This window comes from Dermacentor variabilis, chromosome 8 (genome assembly GCF_050947875.1).
Source record: "Dermacentor variabilis isolate Ectoservices chromosome 8, ASM5094787v1, whole genome shotgun sequence".
Taxonomy (NCBI): Eukaryota; Metazoa; Arthropoda; class Arachnida; order Ixodida; family Ixodidae; genus Dermacentor; species Dermacentor variabilis.
Window position 1 is genome coordinate 7,257,501 of NC_134575.1, and position 20,934 is coordinate 7,278,434.

The following is a 20,934-nucleotide window of genomic DNA, read 5'->3' on the forward strand; positions in this document are numbered from 1 at the left end:
GCCAGAATAGCGGGCCCACCTTTGTGCACGGTTTCCACAGCACGATTCCGAAACGAACAAACCGAACGGCACTTTTCGCGCCTTCTAGGTACGACTTGGAAGAGAAGAAAGAGGGATGGAGAATTACGCGAACTTAGCACAAAGTAGGTGAGACTGCTCGTTGAAGGGTTCACGGAAAGTCCACATGGTAGGTATTTCTTGCTACAGCCGACGTGGTGATGCTGTCTTAACCTTTCCTTTTATATATATATATATATATATATATAGATTGTTACGACGCCACACGCTCTTTGAGAACGCGGTAGAGGCAGTGGAAAAGCTCAGTACATTGCTTCACCGCATTGTCTAGCTGGCTCTGCAGTTTTCACAAAACTGCACTGTCCGAGCCATCGTACCGAACAAAAAAGTTTAATGAAAAGAGAGGGGGACGGGTCGGCCCGAGACATATTGCTCCAGCCAGCTACTATGCCCTGAGAGAAGAGGGAAGAAAATAGGAACGAGATGGTTGACGATGATGACAGAGCGAAGAGGCGAAGCACACCACAGGGAGGTCTACTCATAGCCTAGAGTACAGAACCTTACTTCTTCGGAAGTCGAGCAAGGCCTGGAAGACTTGAAAACTATATCTACAGACACACCAAGGACCCCATCGGTTGGCTGTCGAAGTGGGAAAGACTATCAGGCAACCTCTGTCAATCGTCCATTTATTGAGGGCGATCACCATCAACACATAGGCCATGTAATGCGCAGGGAAGATAATGGATGATCTATTCGAGTCACACAATGAGTGACAGGATGAGTGCCCAAGGGAAGTGCAGTTGAGGACAGCAGAGAACTGGGTAGTTCGATAAAACTAGAGATCTCCAGGAAGGGCATTCGAACAGCAGTGGACATAAATTGTGATGATGATGATGATGATGATGATGATGATGATGATGATGATTTTCTGTGTTCCTGCGGGTACTGTCCCGTCACCAAAGGCACTGCCTATCGACATTTCCAGACAGGCGGCTGGACTCAGCTTTTTCGAGAGCGTACCGAACGAGTTCAGCTGAACGCACGCCAGTAGGCACGACTAGTCGAGGGAAGGCAAATGGCAGATATATCGCCTCGTGTTGAGTGCCCAGCATCGTCGCAAAAACACCATCGACGCTTTTTTGACTGCAGTCACGTACACGAACAGAGGAGTGCAAGGCCAGTATACGAGTCTCGAGGAAGGCACGTCGTCGAAAGCAGCTGCCGAAGACCACACGCTGTGATGGAAATCGTGAAACACATTGATGCTCCGTGTGCAGCGATCAGTGCAGCGATCTTTTTCGCCCTCGTTAATACTAGTCGGAGGATGCACGAAGTGTAATGCCTGACCTTGCGCATTCCGGCCGTAAAGACGAGCCGCAAACGTCAGCGCTAAAGCATGGATCCATTCAAGTGAATAGAACCGAACTGCTTCCACAACGCCGTCTTTTAGACAGGCGACAAATTCACAAACGGACGCGAACACACGAGAACCAAAGCCACAGAGAAATGAGCTATCGAAAAGCATTACCGCAACAAATTCGCTGCAGCTGTCTTACTGGTGTTCACGGGGACCCGAGGACTTGCACAAACGCGAAAGCTGCTGGCTGCGACGCCATCTTATTACATGGTCTCTTCGATTTGCGAGGTTCGTGCATTGCTCGGATAGCTGACGAGCAGATAGTGCGCCGGAAGACGTAACATCTGTTACGTGAGCGGGCTGCTCCAAAGAATTCCGTATTTGATCACTAATACAAATCGCAGCTAACCCTTGCCTGTCGGTTCCAATCGCCCCAGTCCCAGAAAGCAAGCGGCTGGATTTCGAAATGCCAATCGACACAACGAGTAGACCTGTGCCGGCGAATCACACTTGCCCTGTGCGAGTAAAACTTGCTGTACATCATAAACACGGCGAACCATTCCTATCGGCTGCAACATCTTTATGTCTCGCTGTTGTCCACGATGCGCCATGTAGGCACCCGAGCAGACAAACACGAACGACACTTCAAATATATTTCACGCGTACAGCTTGCCGCGATTGACTGAAACAAACAAAAAAGAAAGAATAAGACAAGGAAAAGTTTGAGCAGACCGAACGCACATGTTGGAACCTCTGTGAAATGACGCTTTCGTGCTTTAGCTCAGGCTCAACTAGCTAATTTTCAATTAAAATACTTGTAAAACGACCAAATGCTTTCATGAGACGACCGCTATAGAGTAATAGGAATGACGTTTGTTACATATTAGAAAGAACGTTAATTTCTAGTGACTCCAGGCAGCAAAATCTTGATTTAGCGCTTGAGATGTTTTTTACGAAATTCCCGAATATTGGTAAGTTAAAAAAAGATTTAAGCACGAAGTTTACAAATCCGTAACCCTGCACCAGAAAGCGGAAGCTGTGAAAATGTAACAAGGTCATCGCTTACGTTAAATTATTACAATGTTTACGACGGCTTTGCAAAAGTCCTGCTCATAATTTAGTGGCATACTAAAGAGCGGGGTATAATGCAACATTCTTGTACGCTTTAGATGTGTATTATTAGGCGCAATTTACACATGGTGTTACTGTTTTTCATTGATGAGTTAGAGTTGTGAACGCGATAGTCGAGTCTTACTGAAATTTTGAAATTTTCACGACCTTTTCTACAACTACAATATATAAAAATTTTAAGAAATCTGCTTGTTACACTCAATAGACTTTAGCTTTCTATTTTAAATGCAACGAACTCATAAACGTCGTTGCAGTGGTTGCTGAGATAAACGATTTTTTCGGTTTTACATACTCATATAGGAGCTCCCGAGCTAAAGTATCCTATTAAGTAGAGCAAATGCAATACATAAAAGTGCGTCTATATTCATCCTACGCACAATGTAAATATCATGCAATGTTTAATACACTGCACCGTTCGCAATATATATATATATATATATATATATATGCCTACAGGTCGAATAATAATAATGGTGCCTGCAACCACAATTGCGTTGCCACAAAATGGCTGCCTGGCGAGCACGATTCCTCGATCACCGTCACCGTGAAGTATAGGTGCTGACGTCAACAGGCGCAGAGATGGCAAATTAAAAAAAAAAAAAAAAAAAAAAAAGCGCGTTCGCAGGCGCGAGTCGGTAGCACGCATGAGGATCTTTAATGTTCCGTTTCCAATGAAACTGAGCAACATTCGTTTGTACCGTGTGGCACGGATGATCGGAGTGCCAAAGGGTACGAATTTTGTTGAGATCGCTTATCTCAAAAAAGCGTCGTACTTGCGTTGCGGGATGCTTTTATCGATGGATTGCTGAAGAAAAATCCGAATACCAGCGATTCACTGTCCAACGGTTCCAAGGGCTACAAGCCCTCTACAACGCGGTCGCGAAGTTCATCTCCGCAGCCACGCACGTATAGGTAGGCGGCCAAGGCAATGACGTCAACCCGAGGCGGACACGCACAGCGCTTGCGAGACCCCGAGTGAACGCGGTTACGGGCGATGCGAGAGCCAGAAGGTGCGTACACAGTGACCACATGCGCTCGCGCGTGAAACCTGGAATGACGACGGCGCACACCCGGAAGGTAGGTGCAAAACAACAGGGCCGCTACTTTCCCACAGTGGGTCCACCGCGGGTGCGGGCCTCTGACCGAGGCGGTGCCCGCTGCCTGCGCTAAGTGACGCCGGGGCCTCGACGGGAGGCCTTGACGCAGTGAAGGTCGCGCGTCCCAGGAAAACCTAGACGCTAGCTGCCGAGACCAACGAACGCAGCGGAGGCCGACGCTGGAGACGCGCGCGCGCACCAGCACGGTGTGCGATTCCCGCGGGGCGGTATTATCCTTCACACCCCCCCCCCCCCTCTTCAGGATCAGCGTGCACGATCGTGCACGCCATGATGGTACATCAAAGGCAAAAAAACTTATCGCAAAAATGACATTTAAGGCGTTTCGCATACGTATTGAAATACTTCAGATTGAACCTGCGCAGAAAGCTTTAATAATAATGTGTGAAGTGCTTTAGTAAAACGAGAGCCGGAAGCTAGACGGGGGCTGGGTGTTTGCTTTCGGTGTCGGTACGCGGTCGTGTAATGGGTCCACATCCTTTATTGTTCTTCACAATGTCTCTCTAGTAGCCCGTTCACACAGTCTGGACATCCCGCTAAGAACCGGCGTCGAGCCACGCACGCCGTGGGTGCCAATAAACGTCGAACCGATCCCTTTCGTACTTGCGTTGCTAAGATTGCGAGCAGTGAAAAGGGCGCAGATGAAACCGTTTGCATAACGAAACCTGGCGACAACTGCGTAAGCCAGCCCTTCGGTCAATGCCGTGCCATTTGAGTCGTCATGCTAGATAGCTCCCCCGCGAGCATGTTTCCCCGAGATAAACTCTGCGTGACAATGCGCGCAATAGAACGAGCCACAGTGGACGGCCCGTTCTCGAAACGCGCTGAAGAGGCGAGGACTATGAAGGATCACTAGCGAGGACGCCCTCGCGACTCCGCCGACCTGCTGGCAGAGCAAACAAGGCGATCCGTCTTTCTCGGAGCTCATTATGTCGCGATCTCGCGGCAATCACTCACCACGAGGCGCCGCTATCAAGCGCCGCCGCCGCCGCGGCGGCAGCACAGCACAGAAGCACGCGGAGGCGCCACGCGGTGCCGGTAGTGCCTCGACGCGTTCCAGCCGACGAGAATATACGGTGCAGTGGCACTGGCAAGTGCGTGCACAGACCTGCTATCACCTCACGAAATCGCACGTACTTGTCGGTGAGCGGTGTGTGAGTGAAGAGCGGCGGGAAACGGTGATGAGAGCAGTACGCCGCATCCAAAATATGCGGGAAGCACTGCACGAAGGCCGCTCGCAAATCTCACCAACCAGAGTCCATGCTCAAGCTTCTATGATACCCTCGAAAGAAACACACGCGCGAATTTTAGTAGCTCCAGCGCCTATGCCGAAAAGCTTTCCGTATAAGCCGTATAAGTGCAAGTTTGGCTCGCAGAACAGCAGTGCCTGAGGAAACAGATGCCGATGGGAAACAGTAATCGATTTGCGACAACACGGCTTTCGATAAAGTAAAGGATCAAATGAGAAATTCGGAGTAAGTCATGTTCGAGAACCGAGCTACCGGTTCGACGTCACTATAGCGACGTCATTATCAGCGGTGTACCAACAGAATGGCGGCCATGACGCCAGCGGCCTTTACGGCGCCACATGTTGATAAGGGCGTGGCCTTCGAGATTACAGGCGGTAGCGCACACACACACACATCCACTTCGGAATTATAGATGAAAACACGCAGAAAGCAACATGTAGTTGCTGCCTGATGCGCCAGAATGCCACACAACGTCCCTAGAACTGGACACCAGGGTTGTACAATAGAAATTTCGTAAGTAGAAATCACTCGGGTTCCGCTGTCGTTTATCAGGTACGTCACTTCGGTTTTGGGATCGTTTAGACAATAACCGCGGGACAAAATACATTTACGAGGTTATATAAGGGACAGTTCCACTTTCCAACAAACGGGTGAAGACGTACACTTCAAACGGATCACATTCTCCAAGGAACATTTGTGCGGTTACATGGCCGAGCAGGAAGACAACGTATCATCATCTGCTCGCGGAATGTATCTCGCTCGATCTGTCCGCGGGACCAACTGGCGGGAAATGGCGTGGCGCCGCGAAATAGCCTACCTGCAGCTCCTGTTCCTGTTCCTCGATGAGCAGCTGCTGCTGCCGCACCGTCTCCTCGAGCTCCTGGTTCCGCTCCAGCAGCGTCTTGCCCAGCTCGGCTGCCAGCTGAAGGTCTGCACACCGGGGCAGAAAGAGAGAGAGGCGCGGTTATACCCTCTGTCAACCCGTAAACATCTAAGATATGCAAATACTATCCGGTGGACAGGGGTGATCGACTCGCAAGAACCCATCTAGTGCACTGCGCACACACCTTTTGTGGATACGTGTGGGCTTTCATTAACGATGGTTTACCATTAGACGCAGCAAAATAAGCAGCAGCAATCTTAAAACAGCAGAAACTGACAAGCAGCGCAGAGTATTTAGATCACAGTGACTCGATCGTTCAACGACACTGTTGTCGCCGATGTGGCCTGCTACGGGTACTAGTCTGAATAGGCTTGCTCAAAGCAGAAACCCATCTAGTGTCATTTCACCATCACGAGAATACCTTAAGTATATATGGTTGGAGGCCGGGTCGAGCTATCCTCCGTTCGGGCACAACAAAGCATTCCGTTCGCATTCGGCATTACCGTGACGATGTTACACGATCCCCAGTGTATATAATCAGGCAGCGCAGGGCACTGCGCTCTGTCTTTTCCTTCTTTCCACCCTTGCATTTTGCGCAGTGCTTTACTGGATTTCCAACTCGTTCGCACTGTACACACGTCGCATCTTGATTCGTGAAATGTGTCCAACGAAAGTTGGCAAGTTTGGAAATTGACAAACACAAGTGAGACTCTAGTCTCGTAAAACCTGACGTAACATTCGTAAAGTTGCACAGTGAGATGAAATTCGTAAACTTTAAGGAACATTCTGGAGACTTTGTAGATATGCGGTTGGCGCTGCTTCAGTGCACCCTTAAGAAAGGCGGCAGTCCGTGTAATGCGTTTTTATCGGATTTCGCGGTCACACCTCAGTATCATGCGTTCAAGCTACACGTCGCATGACAAACAGCACCAAGTCATGGCCCAGCAAGGTCATTATTGTCTCCCTTTTCTTCACCGTGTACGCAATTTGTATACGCGAATTGCTTTCGCCAGTTTTGCACAATAGTGTCTGGACAAAAAAATAAATAAAGAGCTACAGACAAAGGCTTTGCGCAAATTGAGCCCTCTGCGTACTCAGTGTGATCAGTGTTCCGAGTGTTGCTACAGACAACCAACATATTGAAGGCACTATGCTCTATCTGACAGGATGTCCGCCGTGCCACGTTTTTCAAAGGAAGGCAAGGACAAAAGAATAGCTTTCACTTTTCCGTAATGCCGGCAGCCAATAATTAAGCAGTTCCAACTTTTTATTTAGCAGTACTACATGTCTAAACGCACAATGGACATGTAGAAATTGAGTTAGGCATCAGCCTGCCATCCTCACTTTATTTTCTACGTTATCTGCAGAGCTTTCAAAAAATATTACGTAACTTCGAGAAGATTATTGACAGCCCATCATAATTCGTAACTGAAGCCGTTATGTAATGATTCTTTTCTTATCACCCGTCGTGCTGAGTGTTCGATCCATCTGAACGATGCAAAGAATCCTGGAAATACCCGAACAATATACATAAGGTGTGTATCGATACAAAACGCACGGCTGCCACAAGTTTAGGGAGGTGCGTTCCCAAACGGTGCAACAAAATGAATTGATACTCGAGTTAAATTTGTCCTGCACAGCTTATGAAGACTTTTTGTTAACAAAAAAGTGAAGTGGGACAGCATTACATATTGCCGCAAGTTTCACAACGGCCAACTCAAAAGTGGCACGTTTCGAAATTCATTCCTAGTGGACGTGCCTCTAAAAATAACCGGACTCAGTTCATCAATCGCAACACCTGCATGCCCTTAGGCGATTGGTTAAGTTGTTTAAAAAAGAATTTTCTCGCTATAGCTACTGTGATATGTCACGTAAATAATATCCGCGTCACCGAATAATCTACATCGGGCAGTGACGTAGCGCTATATGTCGCAGGTGATTTTGAGATGTTCTGTTGATGCCGAAGAAAACAAACACCACGTGCATTACGTTTTAATGAATGCTACTAGCTGCCTTTAGAGAAGATTCTAAAGAAGCCAAAGTCTGAACTCGGCAAGTTTCAAGAACCTTTACTCGACCGCGACGCCACAAACACGCAAAAATACTTTTAAATCCGTGACGTCACAACGAAGTACCGGCACCTGGGTTCTGGCGCGAAATTAGAAAAAGAAAATTCAACTTTAATCTTCACTTTCTCTTTTAATAATCAACCCATTAGCGCGAAACCGACGAAAACAAAGTCTTGAAACATTGATTTACGAGTGCAAAGCGATTTAGTGGTTCTATTTAGTGTGCGTTTAACCTAGAAAAACCTTAAACGTGCCGTGAAATGTGAGCGATTTTTTTTTCTACCACCACGAGATTTACGTCCGGGGTTCATGCAACAGGATAAAAAGGAAAAGGCAACCAGCGTAACCTGAGAAGCGAAAGCGAATTCGAGGAGTGCGTGCATGCAGCCATGGTGCCGGAGCGGAAAACCGGTTACAAAGCATGCAGGGACACCGCGTATAATCCTGAGCTATACGTGCACTATGTACGCGAATAAATGCTATATATAGGCAGCTACACACGCAATCCGGCTCTCTTAATACCCTGCAGCTTATCTGCGGCAAGTGCATACGTAACTGGAACCGGATCCACCGGCTTCGGGAAGTTGCGGCAGCTATACCCGAAGCCAGCCACGAAGGAGACGGAATGACTCCGGAACGTGGGCTAATTTCTATTAAACCTCCTGGTTCGTGATTGTTCGATTTGTGTAATGTCTTTACAGAAGTAGCGACAAATGGATGCGCATACAGACTCCCTGAGAGAAGGGATAAAGTGGGGGCGAGGCCCTGAACTCGGCCAGAGTACACCCTAAGAAGTATTATTAGAGCAATTTACTGGATATTTACGCCGCCAAAAAAGGTAACTAAAAAAGTCGATCGGCAAGGCTCGAAAAATGTCAACATGTTGTTAAGGAGACTAAAAGATTCCCACATTTAGCGACTTTCTCGCAATGTTAGCAACATACGATTAATCCCGAAACATGTCGAGCAGTGTGACCCCCGCTTCAGCAACACACACACAAAAAAAAAGAAGAAAAGAAAAAGAAAGAAGACGGTGTGAATGCAGGACACGGCATAGACGAAAGGGTCAGATGCGTCACTCCGATCGCCGCCTCGTTTCTGCGCGCGACTGCCCTTCCGGTTTCGTCACCGACACGCAAAAAAGATTCGAAAATCGCGAGGTTGCAAGGTTGCAAAGTTCCGCGAGGTCGGCATCATGCGTGCATCGCCGATAACCACTACATGGTCTCGATCGAAAAGGCGCGCCGTCAATCAAAACGGTGACCAAATGTTCCCCAAAGAGGCCCCCGCTGTCAAGCGCACATCGTGTCTGACAAGGTGCGGGCTCCTATATACCGCAGTGTCCGATGGCAGCACTCGTAGGCGAACAACACGCAATACGGCAGCTGCCTGTCAAAACGGAACGACTCGGAGAACATCAAACCACACGGCGCAAGTGGATACCAGGGCGCCTTCGGAATACGCGAGCCGGTCACAAGCGTGCAGGGTCACGGGCGTGGAGAAGATCATGAAATGGCGCGATAACTGTCGATGCCGAGTGCCCACCAAAATGATGACGACCGCGTCGTCCATTCGTGGTTCATCAGTCGAAGCCACGACACATTTATGTCGAACACTCTAAAGCGATATGCCTACCCGCTGCAGTGTACTTGTACAGGACATCTGTGCCCAAGAAAAATACAGCGCTGCATTTTTCAGCTGCGAACTGCCAGCCGACAAACGGCAAAGCTGTTAGGCGAGTTTAATGGTCATCAAGAGCAGTCACCAATAGTGCCGCCTGTCTCCCTCGTTTTATGCTGTATTGGTGTCGCTCTTTTATTTATTTTTCTTCTTCTTTCGTTCCCGCGGTGGATGCTTTAGCGTGGCAGTACACGGTCACCTCCCGGAAAGGACACCTCCCGGAATGCACAAGCCCATCGAAGCCTCAAGGTTGCAGCCAAATTCGTGAAAAAAAATAATACTGCAACAGAGTGAGAACGACATGTAATGGCGGCAGCCGAGGAGAACCCATTTCCTCCGATAAATCCCGTTACACAAGCACACCATCACAAGGCGTCAGTCATGATGCCACATTACGACGTGTGGGGACCGCTCATTCACTTACATAACCTATGACGAGTGTTTAAGATTTATTATTATTCTCCGGAGAAAGCACGCACAAGCAATTTTGCATTTTCACTGGAGTCCGTCACACGAACGATACGGCCGCACTGCAGTGCCAAGTACCCACTTCGGATCTCGCCCTTAGATTTGTCATATGCTTAGTGGCACTTTCCGAGGGAAGACAACCCACGCGTAGACCAGTACGGGATCTGTAAAATGACTGCCGCCATTAAGAAAAATCTGCCTCATCCTAAAAAAAAGGATCATAATAATCATGGGGCCTTACGTACCAAAACCGCGATCTCATTATGAGGCACGCCGTAGTGGGTGGACTCCGGATTCATTTCGACCACCTGGGGTTCTTTAGCGTGAAACGGGTGTTTTTGCATTTCGCCCCACCAGAAACGCGGCCGCCGTGGCCGGGATTTGATTCCGCGACCTCGTGCTCAGTAGCGCAACACCAAAGCCACTAAGAAACCACGGCGGGCAAAAAAAAAAAAAAAAAGAAGAAATCGAAAGGAAAAACGTTGGCGATAATGAGTTTTGAATATACGACACCACGCTCCTGCCTTATCCTGCAGCCCAGTCATGCACCGCAGGAAAAGTGTTTTCCAGTCGCATTTGTTGCACGCCCGCGTGGGTGCAGGCTCACATATCCCCGTCCGTACAGGACAAAACAAGATTCGGACACGTCATGACTGGAAGGGAGCCTTCACTGCAACGAAGAGCCGGCAACAGCGTCAGCTACGCGCAGCACAGGGACAATGTCGCCAAATCCTGCGCGCAGGCCGCGACCATCGCATGCATACAGGATGCGCGAACCTGCAATACGCCCGCGCAAGCAACGAAGTCGCGAGCAGAAACTTTGCTGGAGGGATAGTGGCTACAATAGCCATTTCATCCCAGTCTCGATCCGCCGCCACCTAGTGTAGGCTGGCCTTTACGCGGATTGAATAGCTGCCCGCGTCCTCCTATGGACAGGATATCGAGCGCTCTTAGGACAACTGAAGGCCGAGGAAGTTGGCAATGATTCATGGTACCGAAAGGCATGGCGTGCAAACACGGACACAAAATAAAACGAAAAGGATGTTTTTGCTGTGCTTGTTATTGTGCAGTAGAACGGAAAGGATCTTTAGTGTTTATAATTTTCCTTCTACTTCTGCCCGCGTCTGTCCGCCTGCTTTTGAATACCATGAATCAAGTGCCCCAGCAGATATTGCAGTAGCGGTCTACTCTAACCCAAACATACACACCCAGCGCCAGAGCAGGCTACCGCATATTTCCGTTACAACTGCAGCCTCAGAACTCGGCAGTTCTGTACTGCGACGTCGCCTCTGACGCTCCACAGCGACGTCGCCCCTGAAGGCGACGCGTCTGCAAAGGGGACGCAGGGTTAACGACAGAGATCGTCTGCGAATGACGACCGTTAAGAAAACGGACGACAAAGAAAAATACGGAGCGTCGACCGGCGCGGAGCCGTCGGAAAGAAGGCGGGACAGTCCATTAACCGCCAACGCGGCCGGCCCGCACACACCACAACGAAGATTCGGCTCCATCTCACAATCGTATATACTATATAGCAGACATCACCCCGCACGCCGACACAGCATGCGCTTGTTTTCGGTCATCGCTGGATTCTTTCTTCTTTCAAAGCTTTTCTTCCGGTTCGTGGTGGCGTCGCTCGGTCGCCGCAAGATGCAAGGTCGCCGATTTCGCGCGCGCTTTCTTCTTTCTTATTTTTTTTTTATCTCCCTATCCGCGTCTCGCAGAACGCGGGTGACCCGGCTAACCTCAGCGCAATGTCAGCGGATCGTTCCCACCGAGGCGAGTACGAGGCGGCGGTTACGAACGGGCAAACGGCGGGAATCGCGCCACTCTGCGCAGAATTCGGTCGAATGGGCGCCGTCGCTTCGCCACACGGTGAAATGGGAGTCTCCGAAATGGCGATACGGCATCCGCGAAGCGCGTGCACACAGCTTCGAAATGCTGCAGAGTCATCCGATAAACGTATAACAGGTCGAACCCACGCAAATCCGCGTGAAAAGATCACCGACGATTACGATAATCCCTAATGAGAAATTTGAGCGTAGCTATATACTTTTCGCGATATACTGGCTGGCGCGGACAATCTGTATCGTGCGGTACGTTGCAAACGGAGCAAAATATGGCGCGACTGCCTCGCTAATCGAGAGATCGCGAGATGCAGCGCGTGGAGGACGCGTGGGCGCGATTCACAGCAGCCGCCGCAGACAGACCTCTGTTCATGCAGCGCATTGCTTCCATATCTGGTATACCGGTGGAGGCGCTCGCCGCATGCCTTATCGATGGCGCCATCGGTGAACAGACGACGCGCGCTACTCTGGCGCCATCTCGTAGTGATCGTCGCCACGGAGCCCGTCTTGCGCGGCACTACGCTTTTCTTCTCACGCTTTCGCCATACCCTCCTCCCCAAATTTCCTCATCCCGCTCTCTTCACTATCGCCGTCTTTCATCCCTCCGCGTTCTTCGTTTCATCCTTCGCTTTGCTCATTCGCTCGGTTACGCCGAGGGATGCCGAGGTACGCCGACGCTCTATATACGCAGAAACGGGTGCCTAAGAGCCGCGCTCTAACACTTTTTTTTTTTGCGTTGTCTAAGCGAAGCGGCAAGGCACAAGTTCTATGTTGAATCAGTTGAACTGAACAGCTGTCGGCGCTCGTAAAGCCCACTAAAACCGAATCCCGTAATCGGCGCTTCAGGAGGTGATCACGTGACCGCTGGGGCTAGATGCGAATCACGCATCCCTATCTTGCGAAACCATCGTTGTCGCTTCAGGTTCCTCTGCTGCTGTTGACCTAGTATTTCTACGGCAACAGTTCGGTAACGCCGAACAACGCATCACTCAGTTTTAGCCCTGTTACGCCCAAACAGTTACAACATCAAGCAAAACTAGAACAACTTCTTCACCTTTATTTTCTGGCGAGTAAATTTCTAGAAAAGTAAAATTTAATGTTATTTCAGTAAATATGTTATTATAGCATTTCATTATCAATAACTGGCTTAGAGAACTATCTCAGCTGAAAACTCGTTACAGCCTAACACAAATTCTACGATAACTTATGCGTGAAGCTTGCTGTGATTACGAATATTAAGGAATCGAACTCGGCCAAGGATAAATGATACGTCACGCACTTATGCAAGCACAGCCCTCACCGAGCTAGCTATCGACGCACACGACAGGCGAAGATACGTGCGCAATGGGTGGGAGAAACGAGAGTGAAACGGGCTTCCACAGCTGTAAACAGCGCACAGGTGTGAAAGGAGAAAAAGCAAGGCGCGCAGTACCCGTTGCCCTCCGTCTCGGTGTTCGTCCGTCTTCTAGAGTTGTTTACTTCGATAAGTTCGCGAGCAGTAGTTTACAAACAGTTAAAGGCAAGGGCGACGCCGCAAGCACACTACTTGCCTAACTCGATAAACACACACGCACGCAGGCGCGTTTAAACACGGCCCTGCGATCAGCTGGAGCGAACGTTTACAGCCCCTTACCTTCTGAACCAGTACAAACCTGCAAGTTAAACAGCGCGACAATATGAAGACAGCAAATACGTGTACACACCGGTTTGGTGCGTACGTGTCTCCATCTTTTCGGCGCCGTTTAACACGCAGCACGTCGCACCAACTTGCGCAAACAAAAGTAGTCCTCGGTACAGGTCGTTACGTTACGAAGCAGATCGGCGCCGTCGAAGCCGCCGACAGATTAGACCCGCGGAAAACATCGGACTGCGAGATTTAGACGAGGGCACCAGAGACACGGCGGGGGCAGGTATGCGGCGCAAGGCGCGTGATCAGCTCATCGCGGCACCGACGACTGGCATCAAGCGCGCGACTCCGCGTTGCTTCCGGGTAACGAGGGGAAGCCCGTCTCTCTTGCGCCGCCGGCTTCCTCGCGACCCGCACCTCCGTCAGTTGCGTACAGCGCTACGCTAGGCGACACGTCGCGCTGGGATCGTTACTTTGCCACGATACGATATCAGTGCTGGGGCACAGGGACAACGGCCGCAAGCTCTGTCCCGTGTTCCTGTGTCCTATGCACTGCTGTCTCATCGTGGCAAAGAACAATTCTGGGGTATCACGTGCCAAAGAAATTATATGATTACGAGGCGCGCCGTAGTGGGGGGCTCCGTAATAATTTTGACCACCTGGGATTCTTTCAACGTGCACCCAGTGCACGGTACACGGGCGTCGTTGCATTTCGCCCCCGTAGAAATGCGGCCACCACGGCCGGGGATTCGATCCCGCGCCCTCGGGCTTAGCAGCGCAACGCCAAAGCCGCTACGCCACCGCGGCGGGTGGCATCACGGTAAACCAACGAGCCGAACGAGTTGTGCGACTGTGTAGTGTACCTGTTGCCTCGTGTAGTGTCGGCAAATTCCTCGTGTGCGCGACAGTACCGCGTCAGCCTTCAGCGAGGGTTGTGCGGCACTGCCTAACTAGCTGCGCTTTTAGTAAACACTTGCAAAGCAGCCGCGAACAATGGTGATGAAAAAACAATAACCAACGCAGTTCTTGCAAGTCCTTCGGTAGCTGCGAAAACTGAACGCGACAAGTGCCGTGCTGCACCTTCGCGATAAAATGATAGAAAAGCAAAAGAAAACATGTTCTTTCTAACTGCAAGGGCGCAATGCATACTGCAAGGTGTCTTGTGAACAGTGTTCAGTTCTCGTTTCGTCCGAGTCGCTCGCCGCGATGCCATAGCGTTCTAGCTGCTCCTGAGCACGAGGTCGCGGTTTCGAATCCCGACCGCGGCAGCCGCATTCCCACGGAGACGGAATGCGAAAATGCACCCTGCTTTTGGTGCCGGTTAAAGAACCCCATGAGCTCAGAACTAATAGGGGTCCCTCCCTTACGACGTCCCTCATAATCGAATATGCAGTTTGGAAACGTTAACCCCGCCAGTCTACATTTTCCATCAGAAAGTTACTCGCACTCAGTGGGCGTCTTACAGACAAGACTCCGGTTTCCTTCTCTCTCTCTCTCTCTCTCTCTCTCTTTGGGCCGCCCAGCGGGCCGAGGATGGCACCAGGACCCACGAACTCCTGGTCGTCACCTAGGCGGGGCCTTTGGCCCTCCCCACCAGCTCGCGGGGCACACAATAAAGCTATTTCCTCCTCCTCTCTCTCTCTCTTATCAGTCGCAGCCCATCAGCAAACTTCGCTGCACGGAACTGCGGGCACAACGGACGGATACGCGCAGCCGTGACAATCGGATTGCTTGCAGCTCCCGGTTCTGCGAACAACGGCGCACAGGACAGTGAGACAAGAATAAGAAGGCGAAAAAAAAAAAAGAACCTCGGCGCAAGAAGACGCAAAGAACTGCGGTGAGGCACGCGTGCATGCAGCTAGCTTCCCGCTGTCGGCTGCGTATCGTTGGCGGCGAGAGCTCTACTTGCTTGCATACGCCGGGAGCTTTTAACGCAGGCGAACGAGATGAAGACGTCGTCTTTGTGCGCTCGCTCCACAGAGGATTTCGCCACGACTCCCTCCTTCACGCCCGCCCACAGGAACGTGGAGAAAGCTCCGCGATGACTTCAGGTTCGTTAACACTCGCACGCGCATGCAGCTCGAGCGATACAAAGCAAGGTAAAGAGCTGCAGGTCCCGGCGTACTTATTCGAAAAGAACCCTACCCACGTTCGATTGTAATGTCGCAGAAACTTCCGCCACATAAGTGACTTCTATCATACTTTACGTCCATGTACTTCAATAATGTTTGCTGGCGAGCTAGTTGGTGACGCATCCATCGTGGCAGGGCGCATAACGCGTTCTCAAAGAAAAAACAGGACTGAGTACTGTCCTCTCTCTCCTTACAGCAGGAAGCAGGACAGCACTCTGTCATGCCCACCCTTTTCTTCCTACGCTTTTCATGTGCTGGAACCTTGCCACTGGGACTGATATCTATGCTCGTTCTTTTCTCTCTGCGGAACCAGGCACGCCGTGGATCCTCGCACGCATTTGTGCGACACGGGCGCGATCATTATGACCATACACCACCGGCTGTACTTACGTAAATAACACTTTCACGTGTATTAAGCGTTAGCGAGAAGAAACGTCGACACCTTAATGATGCGCAATACACCGCGAAGCCGCTTAACTCTAACAACAAGAAATGTTATATATAGAAGAAGCACACAATTTAAGAGCGGCATACTGCCATACACGACAACGTTTCAACAGTTCCAGTTCTTACGAGCAGCAAATAAGTGGAATGATCTCCCTACCAACGTCGCTATGAGTGATCATATTCACTTCAAAACGAACAGTCGCTATTCCCGAACCATTTGCAGCGCCAAATCAGAGCCCATCCTCATGTAATGGCTCGAATTGTGGACTTTGCTGTAACATAAATGACTGAGCAAATAAACAAACAAACAAAATCCCAAAGGTTTCGGTATTGCTATCTATAAGTCATACAAGCTTATTCTAACCGCGTGCGGTCAGAATACAAATGAATCCATACGCCAGTAAAGAGGCGAAAGGAATTAAACAACTCTTAAAGCATCGGCGTCATGCCGACGCCAGTTGCCGTTGAGTGGATGAGCAGAGAGGACAACTCGAGGGGCAGCGCAAGACGACAAAAACAGAAAGCAGGAAAGACACAAGACAGCGCTGAACAAGCAACTAGCTTTACCAGAAAGCATACACATATACTTAAGTATTACCACCTAATGGCGTCGTTATCAGTGCACAGGCAAACAGCAAAATCCTGTAATTTAAGTGTGTGCTTTCTAATAAAGTTAGTTGCGAGTTCAGCGCAGTCCTGTGTCTTTCCTATTTCTGTTCTTGTCGTCTTGCGCTGCCCCTTCAACATGTTCAACCAGTACCAACTTGCCCAAACGCCGATTCTTCTACAGACAGGACACTATCACGTCGCAAAAATCGCAACGTGGAACCCCTCCCACCCCGCGTGCCTTACTTGTTGAGTCGTCGTCCTGGTGATAGTAGAGGTAACGGAAGACAGAATCCATCTTTTCGGCCGGGAGAAACACGCGGAGCACGTTGTCCTCGCGGTGGCGTTCCCACCTCCAGTTTAGTAATCACCAAAAGTAAGTGAGCATGAGCGATTTAAAAACACACACCTCTCGCGCGCACGCACAAAGGTACCCCGTGTCAATGCCCGCTTCGCCGTGCGTGTAGCGCGGCGTCTTCAGAGAGAAGCGCATCGTCGCTGTGTATCGCAAAAGCTTCAAGACGAACTGCAACGCGCAGTTGTAAGAGCCCGCAGTGATCGAATGTCATCTTCACGGAGCCGAAGACCGCCACTGTTTCGGCCAACAAGACAGGACGCACAACGTTCCCCACTGCTGTCACGGATAATAGCAATGGATTTAGACGACTAAAACAATACCGTCACTACAGGAACAGTGACGGGATTAGGCGTCGATGTAAATGTCCTACCACTGTTCGAGAAAGCGTACGAGGAAACTGCTGCTGCGGAAGCCACACAACCAGAGAGAGCACCGAAGCAGTGCTCGGTCACCGGCATTCATCAACCACCCAGAAGAGAACAACGCCCAGAGTAGAGTGAAGTACTCGTGTCGGGAACTCCACCTTCAGCCTCTCGTGTCAGTGTACACACAGTAAGCAGTACATATTCCAATCAGAAATACGCAGGCGCGCCTCCGCGTCTTCGCCCGCGGGAGAGAGCACTTGAGGCGAGCCGAAACGTCACTTTAAGCGCCGCGCCGATGGGCGTTGTCCGCGCGTGTCTCCTTCGCGCAACGATGCAGAGTCGGTGGCCGCTCGGCGCGGTGAAGGAGTGAAGGATGGCGAGCTCTTAAGGCGGAAGCAAGCCGAGTCCGCTCCTCCAACCGGAAGAGACGGTTATGTCACATACGGTCGCCCCACTTCCGCGCGTAGTCGCCACAGTAAGCAAACCGTGGATCCTTCCTTGTTTGGTCACGCGGGCGTGGTGTCAGTTCGTGCGTCTTCTAGCGGGCGCCGTACGTCATCGCTAACGGTGCGGCTGCCCACACGAGCACCGCCGATGGGTTTACGTCCGAGTCCGCGGAGTGACAAGGCATGGAGAGTTCCAGTGCAAGGTGGTATAGATGAGAAGGGCGTGTTCCAATGATCGAAACAATCAAGGAGATACGCCGCCGATACTATATGTTGGCCACTGCCGAGGCTCGGTGACGCACCCCTTCCAGGGGGGAAAAAAATGAGTTTTTTCGTGCACCGCGCGTCGGGAGACACAATCTGTAGGCTAGTCGCGTCAAAGCAAACACGCACACACACACAGTTAGCGGAGAGCTATAGAGGCGGGACAAAACAAAACGGCACGAGACAGGCCCACCGATGCAGCGCGAGACAGGTTGGGACGACGGTTTGCGCAGTACGCTACACGTGCGTCGGCGAGTGCTCGTCTCGCAAGGCCGCGTGACAACACGCCAGCTGTGACCGTAGCGGGCAGGACGTTGCGGCGACGGAGAGCGACACGGAGCCGGCTGTCGTCGCAAGAGTCGAGAACAGGCGACCCGGCCACGGCGGCGCTGATACGCCGCTCACGACAGGTGAGGTTGCATCTCGCCGAGAGCTACGAAGTCGTTCGGCAGTGCACACGAGCACGGCAGGCGGAGGACTGAGCGTCGGACACCACTCCGATGGCAGGAGGAGGCGAGTCAGAGAGGAGGGAGAAAGAGGAGGAGGAAGCCACGACTGGTGCGCCGGCGGCGTGGACTGATGCTGCGCGCAACGGCCCGCTCGTTTTCTCTTTGTGCGTACACCGTTGGCCAAGGCGGTATCAACGGCCCGAGGAAGGGACCACACCGGCTCGTACAGCACGAGCGGGGCATTTCTCGGCCGAAGACATGCGGGATTGAGGAGAGGAGGAAACCGGTTGGATGTGTCCTCGTGCGCGTGCACTTTCGCGTGCACATGTGCGCGCGAATCGGCAGATTCGCGACGCCATCTGCCGCGACGACTGCGCGCAGCCATAAGAGTTGCCGAGAGGTTCCAGTACAACTGACGTAAGGAAAGTATAGTGTCGTGGCTCGGCGAATGCATTATCGCGGACTCATCGATCAAAGGTCGAAGCACCGAGCGCTGTGCTTTCATGGAGACTCGATTCAGCGGGGGGTTGCTTAGAGCCGCCGTAGGCCTCAAAGGCGCTCGTACACCTCGACACTGCGACTTATTCGTAGAAACAATCACTTCAGGAGCTCCGCACCGGAGACTGACGCAGTTCTAAGGCGCACGTTCGGCGTCTATCCGCTGTCTCCACACCCTACAACGTTTTTCCATTATTGTTAAAGCACACGCTCAACCACGCCCGTCAGTGTACACATTAATTCCTGTAACTTTGAGAATGATGCATCTGTTAGAGAGAAAAAACAAAAAGTATATCATATACGATTGGATACGAGATTTATGCTCACAAGAGCATGCAACAGTGAACGCCATTGCAGGCGGACTCCCTAAATTGGGCTGTGCGCTAGCGCGCTCTGCTGGCACCCTGGCGCGACGCTCCTCGGACCTCGTTTCCGCCGAAAAAAAAAAAAACAGTTTAGCTATTCGGTGAGTATTCGTGATTACAGAACAGAGGGAATAAAGGGTACGCGAGGGGGCAACGGTGAAAAGGCGTTGGCTCTATACACTGCAAAACAATCTACACGGTTAACAGTAGATAAGGGCGTAAATCGGTGTATAACTCACACCCTTGCACCCAAAGGGGATGTAAGGGCGTGGGTTATACACCGATTTACGCCCTTGTTCGCTTTTAACGGTGTAAATTATTTCACAATGTGGGCTTCGTCCACAGGCAGCGCCTGCGCTGCACACAGAGTCAGAGAGACTGTATACAGCTGCGTCAGTCCACGTCCATTCGTACGCCACTCTGCGCGCATCGAATTCAGCCGTCCCACATGCGCGGCATGCAGCGCGTACCTCGCGCACCGTGCAATACCGCAAGAGCAGCGCACGTACGCGGCTGAAAGGCGGGCCGGGCCCGTCGCCGGCCAACAGCCACTGCCGCGCCACGGGGTGCAAACACGCGCGATACGGGAGACTGCCGCATCGATGGAGGAGGCTCAATTTCCGCCGCCCAACAGGGTCGCGACGCGGTTTGTCCAACAGGCCAGCGTCCTCGTTTCGTGAGCACACCTTCGTTGGCTGGCGAAGGAAAGAACGCGAATGGCAGGTTCCTTTCGCATGCGTACGAGCCCAGGACACACCTTCACTTCTTTATCACTGGACGCAAACTTGTCCGTCGATCGACAGACATTGCACAGAGTCCGATTCATTTATCGCATCGCACGGTGCAGGCGCAACAGCACGGGGCGCCATTGCAGTTGTCGATTAAGCAAGCGCCCTGTGGCATCTACTATAGTATACTGCTACGGTTTGACTACCGCTTTGCAGTGGGCACGTCCTCGGCGCTACAGTCAAACCCGGTTATAACGAATAGAGTTACATGCACACTGAAGATAGTTTGATATATCAGGTTGTGCGATCTACGCAAACTCGCCTACACATGACGTACTTAAACGAAGTTTTGTGATGCGTTCGTTGTATACGGGTCTGTTAACTCCAGCGAAAAAGAAAAGCGAGGAAGGAATTAATTTGTTGAAAACGAGACTACGCGTACAGTAGGCAGTAATTGTTGTCGGTGCCTGAGGATGACAATTAAAAAGAAAGCAACTCCCTTGAAAGAAGCGTTCGCGGCACGCAAGTAGCTTTGTGGCGCTGGCAGCGGACGCCCTATAGTTCGATATGCCCAATTCGTTATGAGTTACTTATTTTTCGTAAGTATCGATCAGTAAGTTTCGCGTGTTCGATATAGAGAATTGTTCGCTTTGTGCGAGTTTGTTACATCCGGGTTCGACTGTGTACGACGCGGCTTGTCAGGCTTGCAACGACCGCAGCACAATATGCTACCGGCAAATGAGTATACACCAAAAGTGACAGGCGCTGATATGACACTAGGGCGGCCCCAACCTAAGCCTAGCATTTACGCTGATTAAAGAAAGGTGTTTT

At 51.0% G+C, this 20,934-nt stretch overlaps 1 protein-coding gene across 2 annotated transcripts in view; it reads right to left on the reverse strand.

Moving 5' to 3' along the window:
- The window catches only part of LOC142589561 (cerebellar degeneration-related protein 2-like), a 138,077-nt gene that overhangs the window by 65,764 nt on the left and 51,379 nt on the right, over positions 1–20,934 (reverse strand). Inside the window, exons 1-2 of one of the 2 annotated variants that reach the window (XM_075701020.1) lie at positions 16,877–18,816; positions 5,689–5,801 (exon numbers count right to left, since the gene is read on the reverse strand). In XM_075701020.1, coding sequence (XP_075557135.1) covers positions 5,689–5,801; positions 16,877–16,928 — 165 coding nt within the window. In that variant the 5' untranslated portion in view covers positions 16,929–18,816. Of the gene's footprint in view, positions 1–5,688; positions 5,802–16,876; positions 18,817–20,934 lie in introns of those variants that run through there. The other variant, XM_075701019.1, reaches the window with a different exon arrangement.